The following is a 17,635-nucleotide window of genomic DNA, read 5'->3' as shown; positions in this document are numbered from 1 at the left end:
AAAAAAGAGCTGACGATTACATAAAAATAATTTGAGCATTTCTTTCAATATTGTAAGTAACATCGGTATGAACGGTTATATCACATTTCAATGCAATCGGATAATTTTCTATCATCAATTTCAAATTATAACACTCTTTATAATCCAAATAGCATTGAGATAGGTTCTTAGGTTGCCTGCGTTACACAGTGAGCAAAAGAGTTCAAAAGAATTTCACGATGGTTATTTTACAATGTTTGACATCAACTAGTCTCATTCCTGATATCAGAATTGTCATTTCAAAGGACAATGCATACGTTTTTATAGTTGAACATACTTTTTTGGAATCTGGAAGAAAAAAAAAGTATTCGAATGAAAAAAACAAATGGAATATCATACTGTAGGTTAATGATTGGGCATGAACTATTGTGAGAAATAACAATCCGATTGTTTATTGCGACCGATATCACCAGACTGCGCATTTCTTCGCTGGATTCATTGGTGACCCCACCGGACAGGAGAAGGCTTTGGCAAAGCTCGGGTTATTTTGCATAACAACATTTACACTGCAATAAGAAAAATATATTTAACAGCCTTATCGAGATTATTTTAAATCATAAATTACATAAGTTTTATTCAATCGTTCTTAATAATTTGATAAATGCAATTCATTTACCACGTGAATCTTTCTTCCAGATTTAACCACCGTTATATTTTGATCTATTTAAATGCTTACCGGCTCTTTGCGTCTGCGAAAGCATCATTCTTGATTCGCTTTTTCGCTTCTTCCGTTGTTGTCTTTTCACACCGAGTCTATGAATTAGATATTTGAGAGGTTGAAATCAAGATAATGTTGTATCATACACCTTATATACAAATGATTTATTTACGTTAGACTTCAAGGTAGGTAAAACCATGTCTAACAACTTGCTGAAATAACGACTGACACTGTCATTGTATCTCCGTCATTCGATCACAGCATGGAGTAAAGGTTCGACCTATTGTGCATTTACACTCTCCATGTATTCGTAAAAATCAAAATATCAAAATACATCAAACTTCTACGGTAGACATGGAAACTATGGTTACCTGAATTACGCATATTGTGAAGTTTTGAAGAGTGAAGATACACAGTGCTAAATTGATTAAAAAATTACATCGGTTGTAATATTTTTTTCGAAATGAATAAACCATCAATTGAAAAGATCTAAATAACTATATAAATTACACAATAAATTCCATGACGATTTAATGAAATACTACAATTGTTTGACTATAAGGCAATAAAAAACAGAGAAACGACTTGTTTTTTGTTTTTTCGTTTTTTTTTTTTTTTTTTTTTTTTTTTTTTTTTTTTTTTTTTTTGTTTTTTTTTTTGTTTCCTGTTTTAGTTTTTGTTTTTTTTTTATTACTATTTTTCAGTGATTCATGTATGATTGATTAATACGGAAACAAAACATTATACATACACGTCCATAGTTGATGAAAAAAAGTTGATCAGGATCCAGGTTGATTCCTGGAAGTTTCTGTTCAAATCCATTTTGTCTAGACCATTGTGTATAGGCCTAATCATCAAAGAAACGTTTGTTCGTAAGTATGTAAATGATCTTTTCCAATCAAATGATTAATATATGTATGTTTACAAGATTGAAACTTTAAAGGAAAGTCAGATATGATCTTTGCAAATTATTCAATTTAATTTATACATTGGAGATTATTTCATTTCATTTATATTGTTGGAAACAATTCAAATTTTCGAAATAATTATTTTCAAGTAATTAAAATTATACATTCTGAAGGCATACGATTTGATAAAAGTGTGCTTTCTTGAATTCTTCTTACCTTTCCATTCAACGAAAGAAAACATATCTTGAATTTAACTTACGAATTCACAAACAAAGTGCTATGACATATTTTCAATTTTTCATTATTTTTTCAAATCGCATCTCATTTGCATATGAACGGCATGTTGGTTAAATAATATTTTATCAAGCAGTGCAGTTGCATCGAACACGTACCAAGAAGCTTTCAGTTAGCCCGCCATTATCAGCAATGTTTCCTAGCAATGTCAACTTCCCATTTAACTGTGAAAAAATAAAATCAGTCAAAAAGTAGTAGATTTATTATGATATATATCTATTTGATAATGTTTTCATATCTTACCGACATTGATTAAGAACAATAAGAATGATTATGTTAATATCAACATTACTGAATCAGACACAGTGGAATTCACCTTGCTTTCTTTTGGCAAGGTCGACGCTGTCAATGCGTCCGGAACTGTCCGTCCATGATACTGTTTAATGAAGCAGTTCGCCTTCTGTTCGTACGCCGTTCTGGTATAGTTAGACCACCAGTCTTGGAACGCACCGGTCTTACTATATTTGCTTCCTATAGGAAAGATAAAAGCTTCTAATTATAAGGAATTTTACGTTCAAGTTATGTTGAGCACAATGAAGTCGTGACATTACAAAGCCGATAAGTGACTGCTTTAATCTATTATATTGCTACAAATTCAAGGTGTTTTCATGTGTCGCCACTGCATTCGTTAAAAGTACATTATAATTCATTTAAATGATTTCAATGTTTCTTAATCTCAGTTTTCTTTTAAACTATAACACTAATTTCAATCTCATGTCTTGATAAGTTGACATATACCCTAACCACTTTTATTGGGTACTTACCTACATCGTCAAAAGCGTGAATGATCTTGTGTCCGATGATGAAACCTATAGCTCCATAATTCAGATATCTACAGTAAGAAAGAAAAAATAATTTTGTGTCTTCGACTTCCGATAAATATGATTTATTTACAAGTTTTAAAGGTAATCATTTTTGTAATCTATCGTTACTGAAGACATGAAACAACATATTTCATTGTTTTTCTTAGAAATGTATTTTTTTCTGTTTCATACCTTGGATAGTTCTTATGAAAATAAGGCGACTGCAATATTCCAGCTGGTAACACTGAAAACAAATAATTTATTCATATCTCACCACTGAATTTTATAAACACATTCGATGAAATAATATATATCAAATAATACCATATAAGCCAAATTTTTTTTTTTTTTTTTTTTTTTTTCTACGTGCATACATGTGTTTATATACGACCTTTAAAAAACGCTTCTAGCACTCAGAATACTGTAGTAAACACCGACGTGGTCCGCAAATTCTCTGACATTTTAGAAACATAAGTTCGTTCCAGGTGTGATCCAAAAAAAAAAGTTGAAAAAAGAATAGTTATGTATGTCACCTTCGTATTATCTTCAAAAACTACCATTTAAGTTCATATATAAATATTTTTTCTTTTTAATTTTAACAATCTCCATGGACAAAAAGTTCACCAAAATAATTGATTTTGAGTTTGCATCAGTTAGTATCCAAAGAATCCAAAACTGCACTTCAATAATTTTTTACGTTAAGCATACTTCTTTATCTGTCAATACTGCATGCACAAACTAGCATGGAACAAGGTAAAATTCCAGCAGTGACGAGAAAATAACACTTAAAATAAATGATATGTCGCAGAATATCAATAAAAATCAGTGTTTAAATGATAACTTTACCTATAACATTCTGATCGAGATCATAAAAGACATCTTTAGCAGCCGGTGGTGACTCCCAGCTATAAATATAAAATAAGGGTTTGACATCAAATCCTATATATATTGAACATTACTGTAGATAACATAACAAAGTGAGTTTCAAACCTGACATCAAGAATATTAAACTCAGAACATATAAAATTAAGTCCGCGATTACACTACTCGATAATCGTAACAGACATTAGCTAGCAGGATTAAGAATATCGGTGTTCTGCAGCTAAATGTCATGTTAATCATTTCATGATTATTATAAGTTAAATTGTTTTGGGAGAAATACAATGAAACGAGTGTAATATATCTTGGTTTGATTTTATGAAATGATAAAGCGGTCAATTTTTTCACAAAATACAATACACCAGACCACTTGGCCTTTTTTACCCTGAAATGTTTACCATAGCATGGTTAATTAATTAACGGAGTGTTGATAGGTAATAAACAAAGATTTTCGCAAGGTGTCATTTTAACTTGATTTGTACAATAATAAGATATCTTAAATTCTTTAAACCAAATTTAGCTAATCTCAGCACAAAACGTTTTAGGTTGCATGGCGGATTACATAAACCAGTACCTTATGTATCTATATTTATATATACATGTATATATAGATATGTGTGTGTATACATTACTTACTCTAATACATTACTAGGCGTAGTCAGGTCACGTAAGTTGGAAGCCGCCTCGTCCTTCATAACGTTAAGAATATTTTCGAAAAACAAACCCGGAGTCACTCTGCACTGCAAGAAAAATATTTTTTTCCATTTTGAAATACTTTTCAGTGCGATTTTGATCCAAATTATGTCAATATAAAGTAACAATAGGAATGTTCCATATCTAAAATATATTATCATACATGCAGGTGCATACCGATTCAGCATTAAAAGGCTGAATTAGATAACAATCGTAGCAAATATCAGTCTTAATCAATAAGATAAGTCAAAATGAGGAGATAAATTAAAGTTGAAAAAAAATCAACATATATTCTTTTTTTTCGAATTTCAAATAAAAAAAATGTAACTATGCAATACATTTTGAGAAACTGATAAAGAATAAGTATTTCGCGCTGATAAATGGAAATGTAAGGAGTGTTAATTGACTTACTCTGCTATACCGTTTAGTCAGAAAGGAATCGTCCCTTATCTCGTCTGGATATCCTATCCTGGCTTGCAGAGAGTCTAGCTGTTTAACAGCAAACGATATATGTCTTATATGAGGTCATCGTTTCATACAATTTCCAAAAATACTTTTCACTCGGAAAAAGCTCTAAGGATAAGTTTCAAATTGATTTCAGTTTATTATATGGTGTAAACTTGTTTATTTTCTGACATATCGAAACAACAAATGGAGTCTTGTGACTCGAGGTGTTGATTACATTTGACAATAATTACCTTATCTAAAGCAGCAGTTTTAGTGGCTTGATCCATCCAAGATTCTCGTTGAAGCATGCTTCTCATCGACATTTTTGTTTTTGTAAACATATCCATAACCTTAGAACGATACATACATTAACAATCTATTGCGATAAAACATGATTACATTTCTTTGTTTCTGTTGATTAAAAATGTTTAATAGACAAATAAAATATTGCATAATACAGAGATAAATATATATACTTGATTAATCTAAAATTCGTAATCAAAATAAAATGCGCTATTTATTAGCATGATGTGATTTTCATCTTTCGCATATGATATAAAAATACCTCCAGTTTAGAAGCAGCGTCGAAATGCTTATCCACAAACAAACGGGCAACAGCCAAACTAAACGCTTCGTTTGTAATGTCAACACATTGCTGCCATCTAGAGGGAATGGTTGTAGACTTCGAATCCGGTAACATCTTAAATGAGAACATGAATGAAATTTTACTGAACAAATATTGTTTCACTAAAGATAGTTTATTCAGGATTGGTGTTAAAATCTGTCATTGTTCTTCTTCTCAATTCTTTATGCTTGGTTATCATATTGCTTGTCATATAATTAACCGATAACAACAGTTAAGGTCACTTCATAATATTTTAGGGATAGTCTTTACTCTCAATAAAGATATGAAATTTCAACTTTAGCCTGAACCTTTCCTCGAAATCAATCAAGACATACAGTGCCAGTATGTCAAAATAAATGTACTTGTAATTGTGAGCACTACCAGAAGAATGACAACTTAATGAGAATAAGTATGTGTAGATGAAACAGAATGAAAGGATATAAGGGTGCGCGCCTTAATGAACGTACAGAAGAGTTACGTCCCCTGTTGGGATCTTGGAAATAAAGACTACGATGCATTAGCTAGGATTGGAGCGTGATATACTAAGTGAGATGTCATTATCGAACAAGGATGAAAAGTCCGGGGATTGAGTTCCCTGACAAGTTGACTGTGAATTACAGTTGTTGGAGGCCCATGCTCGTATTTCACAACGTGAATTGAAGTGAACCTATGTATTTTTGCCAAGGAACTCTTCTCGTCTCGTGCCAAACACATATTTTGTTACAGATTATGCAATCTTTTTTTAATATATTCTTCTTTTGATTGAAACAAATGCCCATTTGGTCACTCAGATATCTAAGAAAAACACTTCAACCAAAAACACAATTCTAATTTGTCGTTAGAAACATAAGATAGTCTTTAAGATGCATCTTTCACACAATCTAACCGTACAACAGCACACTGAAGCCTTACTGTCCCTACAACACAATCTAGTCGTACAGTAGCACGCTGTAGCCTTACTGTCCCTACAACACAATCTGACGATACAACAGCATACTGTAGCCTTACTGTCTCTACAACACAATCTAAGCCGTACTATGTCCCTACAACACAATCCAGCTATACAACAGCACACTGTAGCCTAACTGTCCCTACAACACAATCTGACTATACAGTAGCACACTGTAGCCTTACTGTCCCTACAACACAATCTGGCGATACAACAGCATACTGTATCCTTTCTGTTCCAACAACACAATCTGGCCGTACAGCAGAATACTGTAGCCTTACTGTCCCTACAACACATTCTGACTATACAGCAGCACACTGTAGCCTTACTGTCCCTACAACACATTCTGACTATACAGCAGCACACTGTATCCTTACTGTCCCTATAACACAATCTGACTATACAGCAGCACACTGTAGCCTTACTGTCCCTACAACACATTCTGACTATACAGCAGCACACTGTTGCCTAACTGTCCCTACAACACATTCTGACTATACAGCAGCACACTGTAGCCTTACTGTCCCTACAACACATTCTGACTATACAGCAGCACACTGTAGCCTTACTGTCCCTATAACACATTCTGACTATACAGCAGCACACTGTAGCCTTACTGTCCCTACAACACATTCTGACTATACAGCAGCACACTGTAGCCTTACTGTCCCTACAACACAATCTGACTATACAGCAGCACACTGTAGCCTTACTGTCCCTACAACACAATCTGACTATACAGCAGCACACTGTAGCCTTACTGTCCCTACAACACATTCTGACTACACAGCAGCACACTGTAGCCTAACTGTCTCTACAACACAATCTGACTATACAGCAGCACACTGTAACCTTTCAGTTCCGACAACACAATCTATCAATCCAACAGCACACAATCCAAACTGATATTCCATAAAACCAGGGCACTATATGAATACAAGAAAGATTTACACGGAGGGATAGAAAAGTACAAGGAGAAGACCATGTGATGAGTAACGTTTCAGGTGCTTTGAAGAATCTGAATATTTGTATAGTACAGAGGATAGAATCATGTAAATAAATCTATTTAATGTGTATGTAATTGTTATTGCTTCATGCAACGAAATGACATGACGTTACTGTAGTTACCCGTGTAAACGAATGGTGATATTGCCTAATGTTTGCCGGTAGCGCCGTGATTACACTTTTTATCAACATCCAGTTAATGTAGTTCGCCTCCACACTGAAATGATGCACATTGATGGAAATAAGTATCATTATGTACATTGATAAAACAACAAAAACAAACAACAAGAAATTTATTAATAAATAAACACAAAGCAAAATATAAAAAGAGTTCTGCTCAAAAATTACTTATTATTCAACTACAATGAAATCACTTTCAGTTATTGGAGATGTACAATAATATTTCGTAGGTTTATCTCACGCTTCATTTTCATCAAAAGGAACTTTTGTATTTAGCTTTATAAAACGACGAAATAATAAATAAAATAAATATAAAGAATGCTAAACTGGGTGTGATAGGGAAAATCTATCGAGATTTTTGGAATCAAAAGAATAAAACGAGCAAAATTCGAGATTTTTTTCACTTTCTCAAATTTCCATTTTATTCTTTTTATTTTTTATTGTTTTCATTTTGTTTTTTAAGGGAAATTATCATTTTAGACTTATTTATATAATTTCATGAAACCCCATACTTCTTACACCTGTATAAATCCGCTCACCTGTATTGGAATTCGATAAACAAAATATGCATTTTCGTGATGTAGAATGATATTTCTTATCCGAGAAAATTTGTTACCGAATATAGAATTAAATCTCCGTGGGTACAATTACCAATGATATTAAAGTTAATTTAAATCGTTAAAAACACAATCAGCCAATTATCACCCTTTATTACTTGTTTATCCCAGATTTCAATCCAATCTTTTTACTGCAAATCGAAAAAAGACAACACTTTTCTTGATATTTGAATTAAGATTCTTCTCTTCTCACATTTATCCATGAAACTCTTCTACGTGTCACCGTCCGGTACTATACGCAAAGGTTAATCATGTGTTGATTAAACAAAGCTGTTAAACGTACCGTGCTGAAGTGTTCCGAAGCAGGTTTATGACGTTCCGGAAGTACGCGGGATTGCTTACAATAACGATATCACTGGAGTGGATGGGAATTCGGACTTGTTCCATACTAAATATGTTGTAAATGTAATGATTCCAGTCCAGCTATAAATAAGCACCGTTATTTAATATAATGTCGTTAAATTGAAAAAACAGTGTGGTATTTTAAACTAGTTCGATGATACCAAGAAATATACGCCACCTTATTATTATTAATAATAATAATATCTTTTATTTATCCAGGGTTGCATATTTAGACAAGTCTAGTTTACAATATGGCCCTGCCGTAAAATATATACACATATCACAGAAAGATGTTACATTGGATGTTACCGGTACATAAAATACATAAATTATGAATATTAATTAATTATAAGATACAATGTAGAACAAACATTATTACAATACATAGTTGACTAAGATATATTATAATGTCATCGAAATATTGTAACTGTAAGATACATGAAAACAGGCGTAAAATATATTCAGATATCACAAATATCAATTATTGTTGCAAAGCTAAAATCTAAAATTTTGAGAAGAGCTCCTGTAGATATTTATGTTTGAAAACAGCCACACTACAAGAATTTCTAAGATTTTCACTGATACCATTTAGTAAAAATGAGCAAGTATATACAAATGAGCTTTTAAAATACTTTGTTCTAGCTAACGGAATATCAAATTTGTTCAAAACTGAAGATCTTGTGTTTCTTGAAGTGACATCCCTGACATAGGTAAAAAGACTACACAAGGGGTATCTCCATGTAAAATTTTGAAGGCTAGAGTTGCTTTCCTAAAAGTGTGATATTCTTCAATAGGTAGCCATTTTAATTGTTTAAAAAGAAATTTAGAAGGAGTGAGAACATCTTTCACCTTCAATAAAATTCTCGCTGCCCTTTTCTGTAGTGTAGAAATCTTCTGGATATAAGATTTGTTACTAACTTCACACCAAACTACCGAACAATAAATGAAGTGAGGGAAAACTATACTTTGATAAACTTTGGTAAGCACATCATTTGACATAAATGGCCTTATCCGTCTAAGTACACCTATCTTCCTTGAAGTTTCCTTGGAAATTTCATTAATATGTTCTTTCCAAGATAGACAGTTATCCACATAACCACCAAGAAGTTTTGCGGATTGTACAGTTTCAATAGATAAGTTGTCTACAGAAATTTTCAGCTCACGACATTTGGCTAATTTCTGAGCTGATCCAATCAACATACACTAAGTTTTGCTAAGCTTAAGACTAAGTACATTGAAGATTCTCTGTCATTTTCATTTCTAATGAATCAATTGATTTATCCCTTACACTCTGTGAGGTGTCATCAGCATACATAGGTACTGAGGAATGGTTCAAACATTTGGGATAATCATTTATATTTAAAATAAACAATAGAGGCGCAAGTATCGAGCCCTGAGGCACACCAATACTAATGGGTGAAAAATCAGACATCACACCACTGTAACATACAGATTGTGATCTATTTGATAGATATGATAAAAAGAACTTAAGTGAAAGAGGAGACACATCATATGCTTTGAGTTTGTGTAAAAGAACGGAGTGATTAACGGTGTCAAATGCCTTTCGCAGGTCGATAAAAACAGCACCTGTCAAAAATCCTTCATCTATATTTTGTAACCATTTGTCTACTACGCTCACCAGAGCTGTATCTGTGGAATGATGAGGACGAAAACCAAACTGACAGTCACTTAATAATTGCTTCTTGGAGAGATAATCATAAAAAGTATTATGTACATGTTTCTCCAATATCTTACTGAGGACACATAATACAGACACAGGTCTGTAATTATTGACTAGGGTAGGGTCACCAGCTTTAAAAATAAGTGTAACCTTGGCCTTCTTCCATTCAAAAGGGAAAACAAGCACTTACCATAATGCATCATAGTTCAGTATATAAACTGGAACTTGAAGTTTTCCGACAGTCACGCCGACATCGAAATAACGAAGTTCTACATTTTGTAATACATTTCATGCTCCATTTTGTTGTTTGGAATGTATGCATGGTATATATTTAGTAGTGTTGTTGTATTTTTATTGTGTCTTAGTTATAGCAGCAATCTAATTTGAAAAAAAAGTATGAATCCGCCCTATGTTATAGGTCTATCTACAGCATCAATTGATATTTATAGATATCATTAACATCTGATATTGATACATTTACATGATGACTTACCCCAGGAAATGCCTGTGTCAATTGATCAATCGTCATTCTTCTATCATTAGCGTGTTCGTTGTGTTCGTCAATTTCTTCAGTTAGCTGAAATCATTGCTTGTTTTAGTAGAACAGAAAATTAAGAGGATTTGTTTAGTGTTACTCTAAAGAACTATTTTACTTCTTCAACAATTCCTCTAATGAGATAAAGATTTTGAACGGACATCAACAGCGAGAAGCAATAAAAAGGAACGAAAAGAAACCCACATAGATTTTAAGTGCTGCAATTAGGACAATAGACCAGGTCTGGTATCTATGATGTTACATTATAGACACCGAAGAAAATTCCATTACAAACATTGTAAACAGATTGTATACAGAAGCAATAATTCTTGGTGAAACCCCTACAGAACTCGGCCCCCTCTTTATACTTACTACTACTTTAGATGATAATGTAGTGCATTAATCAGTTTCAAAGTTAATATCCTAAAACAGTTACAAAACAATTTTATCTACAAATCTACATATATTCATACATACATTTGCCAGCTGTGTCTCGAATTCTAACACGTCTTTGACGTCCTGTACAACTGTTGCCGGGTTTGCGCCAAGCGCCTTGAAGACCTCAAGCATATAAGTGAAATAGGCCCTGAAGAGTTGATTGTCTGCCAGGTAATACATCCGATCTGGCATGCCAAGATCTGGCTGTTCTACCTGAAAAATGACATTCAATATCAATATATGGTATTGTATTTATAAAAATATCAAATATCATACAATGACCAAATGTAGTGATTCACACTCAGTTTCATGACAATAGATTTCATCAAATTATATAATCAAACGGAAAATGTACTTTACGCTTGCTTGTTAAATCAAAATCTGTATAACTGACGGTATTTCTATTAACCCCATACATTAATGTTTCAAAAAAGATAAATTGAAATGCTAAGAAATAAAATGTTCTTTTTGCGTGTCTGTTTTCTCCTGTGATGAGAGCGAATCAATTCGTTTCATATTAACAAAACTAGCAATTAAACAACCAAATTCTCACGTGTATTATGTGTTGTTCGGGGAAATGCGGGTCAGACTCTACACTCATGCTAAATATAGGTGTATCTATGGTATATTTCCGAACAGCAGACAACATCTTCTCAAGCTTGTAGTTGCTGTCAGTCCAGTTGGTATCAAGAATCGGCCAGCCACCAACATCTTTGATCAGAGGCTTAATAACAGCCAATCCTAACTTTTCCATTGAACCTACATCAAAGATATTGTACAATACATTGATGGCATTAGTTTATGTCATAACATGATAATAATGTTTTTGAAATCAATTTTCAACAAAATCAATTTTCTTCGTGGTTTAAATTATCAATCTTCATTGTTTTCGAATATATAAAATATAAAGGTGTGGTATTTAAAAGAATAAAAAATATCACAGTGGTGGAGAACTGTACCCGGACTGTTTATTTTCGCTTACTTGTGTGGCAATTAAAAAAAAGTTTTATAAACAATCGCGTTGGTATATCCCACACATACCTGGACCATGTAAGAACTTAGAGCTTCTAAGATTTGAAACAATTCGCAATTTCAGTGGTCTGAAAACTGTGTCCATTTTTGTCAGTGTATTCTGGAGTTGAGAAAGTCGTTGCGAATCATTAGATGCAAAAAAAATGTCGACTTGGACAATATCATTTGGAATGTCTCTTTAGATTTACCTTCATTTATACAGGATTTGTAGAATGTGATGGCTTTCTGTTCAGCTAGTGTATGTTGCACTTTCACAGACTGGCTCAACAACCCTGTGGAGTACATATTGTAGCAGAAAGTAAGTTTCCTACCGGTAACAGTTACATAAATTTAAGATTTCATTACAAAAAAGTTTGACTGAAATAGCAATAGATTAAATAAAATCACTATCTGTTTGAATTAATTGAGTAAGCGACAAACAGTTTCTCTAGCAAAAGTGAACCATTTTTGTTTGTTTTTATAAACTTTTTTAATGTTTTTTTTTTTTTTGGGGGGGGGGTGGGTGGAGGGGGGAAGAGGTTGTATGAAAGAGTGATTCATCTAAATGGAAATGTATAAGGAACAACTCACTATGTAATTTGTGGTCTACTCGCTCCATCAGCTCCCACTTAACACTCCTGCTGTCCAGGTCAGGTCTGATACGACTCCTGTCAAGCCAGCCTCCACATGTATATTGATAAAAATCCTCGCAAGGATTGGCAGTAAGATCTCGACTCAACTTTATTTGCGTGGCTATGAGGAATAACAGAATGTACAAGTAAATAAGAAAATATCTGAAATAAGCAATAATTCATCCTCAATCTGGATCATTATGCAAAAGGCAAGTAGAAAATATCAACATGTTAATTTAAGTCTAAATTCAAATTCAATTAAACTAAAACAAAATATTAACAATAGAAATATTTGCATGGAGACTTCTGTAAATGGTACAAAGAGAATTAGGCAGCTGTTCTGAAGAGTAAGCGTCTTCTGCTTCATCGACGACACCTGACATGTACATCTTACTCAATCAAAGTAAGTAATGTCACGTTCTTAAATAAAAGCAGGGTATGTAACAACAGAACCAACAAGCAAACTAACGAGCATCAAACACACCCAGCTTCATATTGCACAGAGAATCAGAATTAGGTTATTATTAATGTGAGACTGAAAAACCATGTAGGACATAGAAACGAAAATATCTAGAAAGAGAAATATCTCGAAAAGCTACAAAGAAAGCATTAATACCAAACCGTCCTAATACTGAGCATTAATATCTGAAGGAAGACATTGAATAGGTACTAGGTAACCAAAAAATGCTTACCTGCGCGAATGCAGTCAGGTGTTACGCATACATCTGTAAGAAAATATTTTTACATCTGTGAAGCGGTGTCATATCAGAATATCATACTACGAAGATTACTATGAAATACACATTTACACTTCATGTATAATAAATCTGTCTTGTATGAGAGCTGTAATACTCTGAAAATTTAAACAGTTACATATGGAGAATGGATGCGCGGAATTTGTAACACTGAAACACTGACTGTATATTTCGTTAAGTCATGAACAAACATTTACCACTTAAGGTTCTATTATTTTAATAATCTACTTACAAGTCCAATGTTAACGGTTCCTACCTGTTGTGTTTTTCACGATTGATTGGTGCTGAGATCTACTTTGCTGTGTATTTATCAATTTCCCAGACAGCTCCGCGATGCTTATAAGAATATCGTTCTGGAGCCGTCCTGAAGGAGCTGGAATGGCAGAAATCCATTAATCAATAAACATATCAACTAATAAAATAGAATAAACTGCAACTAAGAATCGTCCTTTGGATATTTTTTTTTCAATTACATGAAACACTGAAGTTGACTCAGTAAGAATTTTGTGGGAAACATGCATCTAGTTCAAACGCAGCGAATAATGGGTTAGATATCAGCTAAACTGAATACTGATGATACCGATGTTAAACCGTTTTTCGTTGGTGGGAAATATCAATATTGGATCCAAATTCCGTCTCAGGGAGCTCACAATGTAAGTAGTGACAATACATATATATAGAAGCAAATTTTCTTCAAATTTGAAAGTATGCTTTTAATATTAGAATGCGATGTTCCCTCCAATGGAATTATTTTAGATTGATTTCGACAGAAACGGTCTGGACAAGCAAACGACAATTGTGGTTGGTGTCAAATAGATTAAAATCTTTTACATCAAAACTCTCCTACATAAACAAAGCACAATGTTGAATGGTAAATGTTGTTATACGTCGACAAGCAAACATCGTGCATTTAACCGTTGATAACAATTTACCATTTTTATGCCCTGTTAATCGATGATAACTTTTATTGGTTCTCATACCTGGTAATTGACTGGCTGTATTCTTGGCTGATGTCTCAATCATAGGAAAGTCAAAATCTGCAAAAGATAACCAGATATGCAACTTCTATAGTTTTCTTTTGAAATGTTCCCTGTTAAAAAATAAATTTCGACAGAAACATGATTTTTTTAAAATAGGCACCACGTATCATCATTCACCATTAATATTGAGATAAAAAAATCTACTATGAAACACATATTTTCATTCTATTACAGCTACGCAGAGGTTAACAATATCTGTTAAAATTAACAAAATAAAAAAAAATAAATTTCGACAGAAACATGATTTTTTTAAAACAGGCACCACGTATCATCATTCACCATTAATATTGAGATTAAGAAACTACTATGAAACACATATTTTCATTCTATTGCAGCTACGCAGAGGTTTACAATATCTGTTAAAATTAAGTTTAACCTATCAAACATGAATACGATAAACTTGACGTGGGTGATATTTCCTTGATATAATTGAAACTTTAATTTTCTCCTTTTTACGACTTTCAACCACTTTGTGACATATATAGTCAATCAGAATAAGATGTTTTCGGTCACTAAATAGTGGGAAAATACCTTCGTTTGCTAGGGTATGATCTGGTGAGGGGTTATCTTTCGACAAAGTGGTCGATGTTGGAATGGTTCCTGAACCTGGGGATGCGTTCTGTGTTCCCATGGAGTGTGAAGCCCCACCAGACAGTATCTGTGAGTGGAGACGCTGAGTAGACGTCAAAAGTAATGTATTGGCTGGTGGCTTTGGCAAGTTGATTCCTGTTTTTGGGAAAATAGATTTCAGGGACATGCATAATTTATTTACCTAAATACTGGTTTATTTAGATAAGACCGCGTGCATTCACGGCGCTGATCTGAACCCTCGTGGAAACATTACGTCAGCACAGCGTTGTCGACCTATGTAGGCGTTGCATCTCTCTCTTGGGCGAAGATATGTAGATATGTGTCCTCTTTCATGCACTCAAAAGCGATTATTGTATTCAAAGTAGATATACAATAAAGTGAGTTCTGGCAGTTATAAACTAAATCTCAAATCCTTTCTCTTGTGCCAAGCATCGTTTTTCATAAATGACTTCTTTTTTTATGTACATTAAGAGATGTGTTTTAAGAATCCCTCAGGATTTGTGAAAGATTATAAAGCCGGTCCGTCAATGTTTAATTAATTGATATGCTAGGGTATGCCTACGAAGTTAAGAGATCATTTGTAACGATAAATACGACAAACAATGATCTAAAAACACACTCTACACATTTGTATAAGACCATTCAAAAACCATGGAATTACTTGTATTTAGAAACACAGTTTACAAACTCTGAGAGAAAATTGACTCGCTCTCAGTGGCAAGGTTCAGAATATACATAGGCACTTGACCTTCTTTCCGTATAATTGCATACATTTTTTAACTAATTGAATTTGCGCAGATTCCCTAGCTATATTTTAATAATCTAGAGCCTAAGTATCACTGCCCTAGAATAACGAAACAGTTTTCCATTCGTTATGTGGCTCTAATGTAGCTAATTCTAATGTTTTGTTAAACAATGAAATTGACTTTTATGTCTTTGTTAAGATCTATTGTCATACCTCTCTCGTTTCCATTGTAGTTGATGTCACAACAATATGTTATAAGTCTGCTTATACAATGTAATTTAGGTCTTAGCAAACATGCCACCAAGATGAATTGGATGACACCTTTGACCACTTAAAGTTAACTCTCCTACACAGAAATCTGTAAACATTTGGACTACAAATTATATAAAAACATAATACTGGTAATTATATCCTTAATCACAGATAATGTGAAAAGTCAAGGCAGTTTAGTTTTTCTTTTTTTTAATTTTCTATCAATGAACAAAGTATTAAAGCTGAAAACATGCTAATGATTAAGGCAGATATTATTTAGGATGCATTCGAAATATCTAATTATTTGGAGATATTTGATTTCTCTACTTTCGTTTGTCTACAAGTGATTTGATTGGCTTTGATAATATCAGTACTAAAATAAGATATCCCTTAACCTTGACAGGAGAAAGTATGATCGATTGGCTCTTGATAATCCATGCATGACACTCAGCAAAGACTTCTTCATAATATGACCATATTGGCTGTTATTTTACTGTGTTCTGTTTATGCTATTTCAGAATCATGACATTATGTAAACGTCAGACATTAGTTACTGTTGCGTCATTTGAAGACTTCATCAGTGTTATATCGAGAGGATGATATTGTCAAGTATGACTTTCCGAACAGAGGCAAATTACAATAATAATTGTGGTCTTTTCAAGGAGCGTCAAACAGTACAATATTAAACGTGTCCGAGAACTATGATAGTGCAAAAGTTATGAAATATATTATCGTTATTTACTAATTTTTAATGAAGGCATTTTTTTTTTTTTTTTTTTTTGTTTTTTTTGTTTTGTTTTAGAATGAATGAATGAATGAATGAATGAATGAATAAGAGAACTTTGAATGTAGTATTCATATTATACTTTTACAGAAATGTACACCTAATATTTCATGTTTTGATTTCTGATATAGCTGTCAAAACAGAAAAGCTAAGGCCTTTTCTAACCACCCGATTCAGGATTTGTATTTAAATGCAAACTATAAAGATTCGATGTCGATGTGATCTCTATAGTAATAATTGATTTTTACATGTAAAGAAAAAATATTGAAATTGATTATATATATTTGGTAATATATGTTTAACATGGATCATGGTTTCAAATTCGATGCACTTAGAACATTGACACTTGATGTCGATCATGTATAACGAATGATTTTGACCCTGTGTGAAAACCAAATATATTCCGAAACATGTTGTTGCAAATTTATAATCTAATTCAAAATTTATCTTGTTCTCGACGTCACTATTTGCGATGGTGACTGAATTCTTGACTTATGACCATGGAAAATTGAAACGCTCGTCATCAGGATTTACGTACAGATGTGCTCAATGCTTGGTATTATGTCTACAGGTCGTTCTCGCAATCAATACAGTAATTGTCATTCCTGTATTTGCTGTAAAATTACATTGGGTTGGTGTGGATGAAACCTCATACCCTTACTGTTCATAATAATCTTTATAGTGTTGTCCTTGTACTTCGACACGTTTTAGATATATATTGTTGAAATATTT

General features: G+C 33.0%; 1 protein-coding gene across 1 annotated transcript; it reads right to left on the bottom strand.

Moving 5' to 3' along the window:
* Positions 1-445: 445 nt before the first annotated feature.
* LOC132561400 (neprilysin-1-like) lies at positions 446-15,288 on the bottom strand. The gene is made up of 20 exons (XM_060226126.1): positions 15,063-15,288; positions 14,472-14,528; positions 13,748-13,864; positions 12,696-12,857; positions 12,314-12,397; positions 11,647-11,852; positions 11,133-11,306; positions 10,614-10,697; positions 5,287-5,421; positions 4,973-5,071; positions 4,686-4,763; positions 4,218-4,321; positions 3,549-3,607; positions 2,895-2,946; positions 2,664-2,731; positions 2,216-2,370; positions 1,998-2,063; positions 1,449-1,544; positions 716-792; positions 446-545 (listed from the first exon to the last, which is right to left on the bottom strand). The coding sequence occupies exons 1-20, from the start codon at positions 15,286-15,288 to the stop codon at positions 446-448; spliced, it is 2,199 nt and encodes a 732-aa protein (XP_060082109.1).
* Positions 15,289-17,635: the final 2,347 nt, after the last annotated feature.

Source organism: Ylistrum balloti, unplaced genomic scaffold (genome assembly GCF_031769215.1).
Source record: "Ylistrum balloti isolate Yb309-2 unplaced genomic scaffold, AGI_CSIRO_Ybal_v1 Utg371198, whole genome shotgun sequence".
NCBI lineage: Eukaryota > Metazoa > Mollusca > Bivalvia > Pectinida > Pectinidae > Ylistrum > Ylistrum balloti.
The sequence above is the reverse complement of the archived record's forward strand: the minus strand, read 5'-3'. Positions and strand labels throughout refer to the sequence as shown.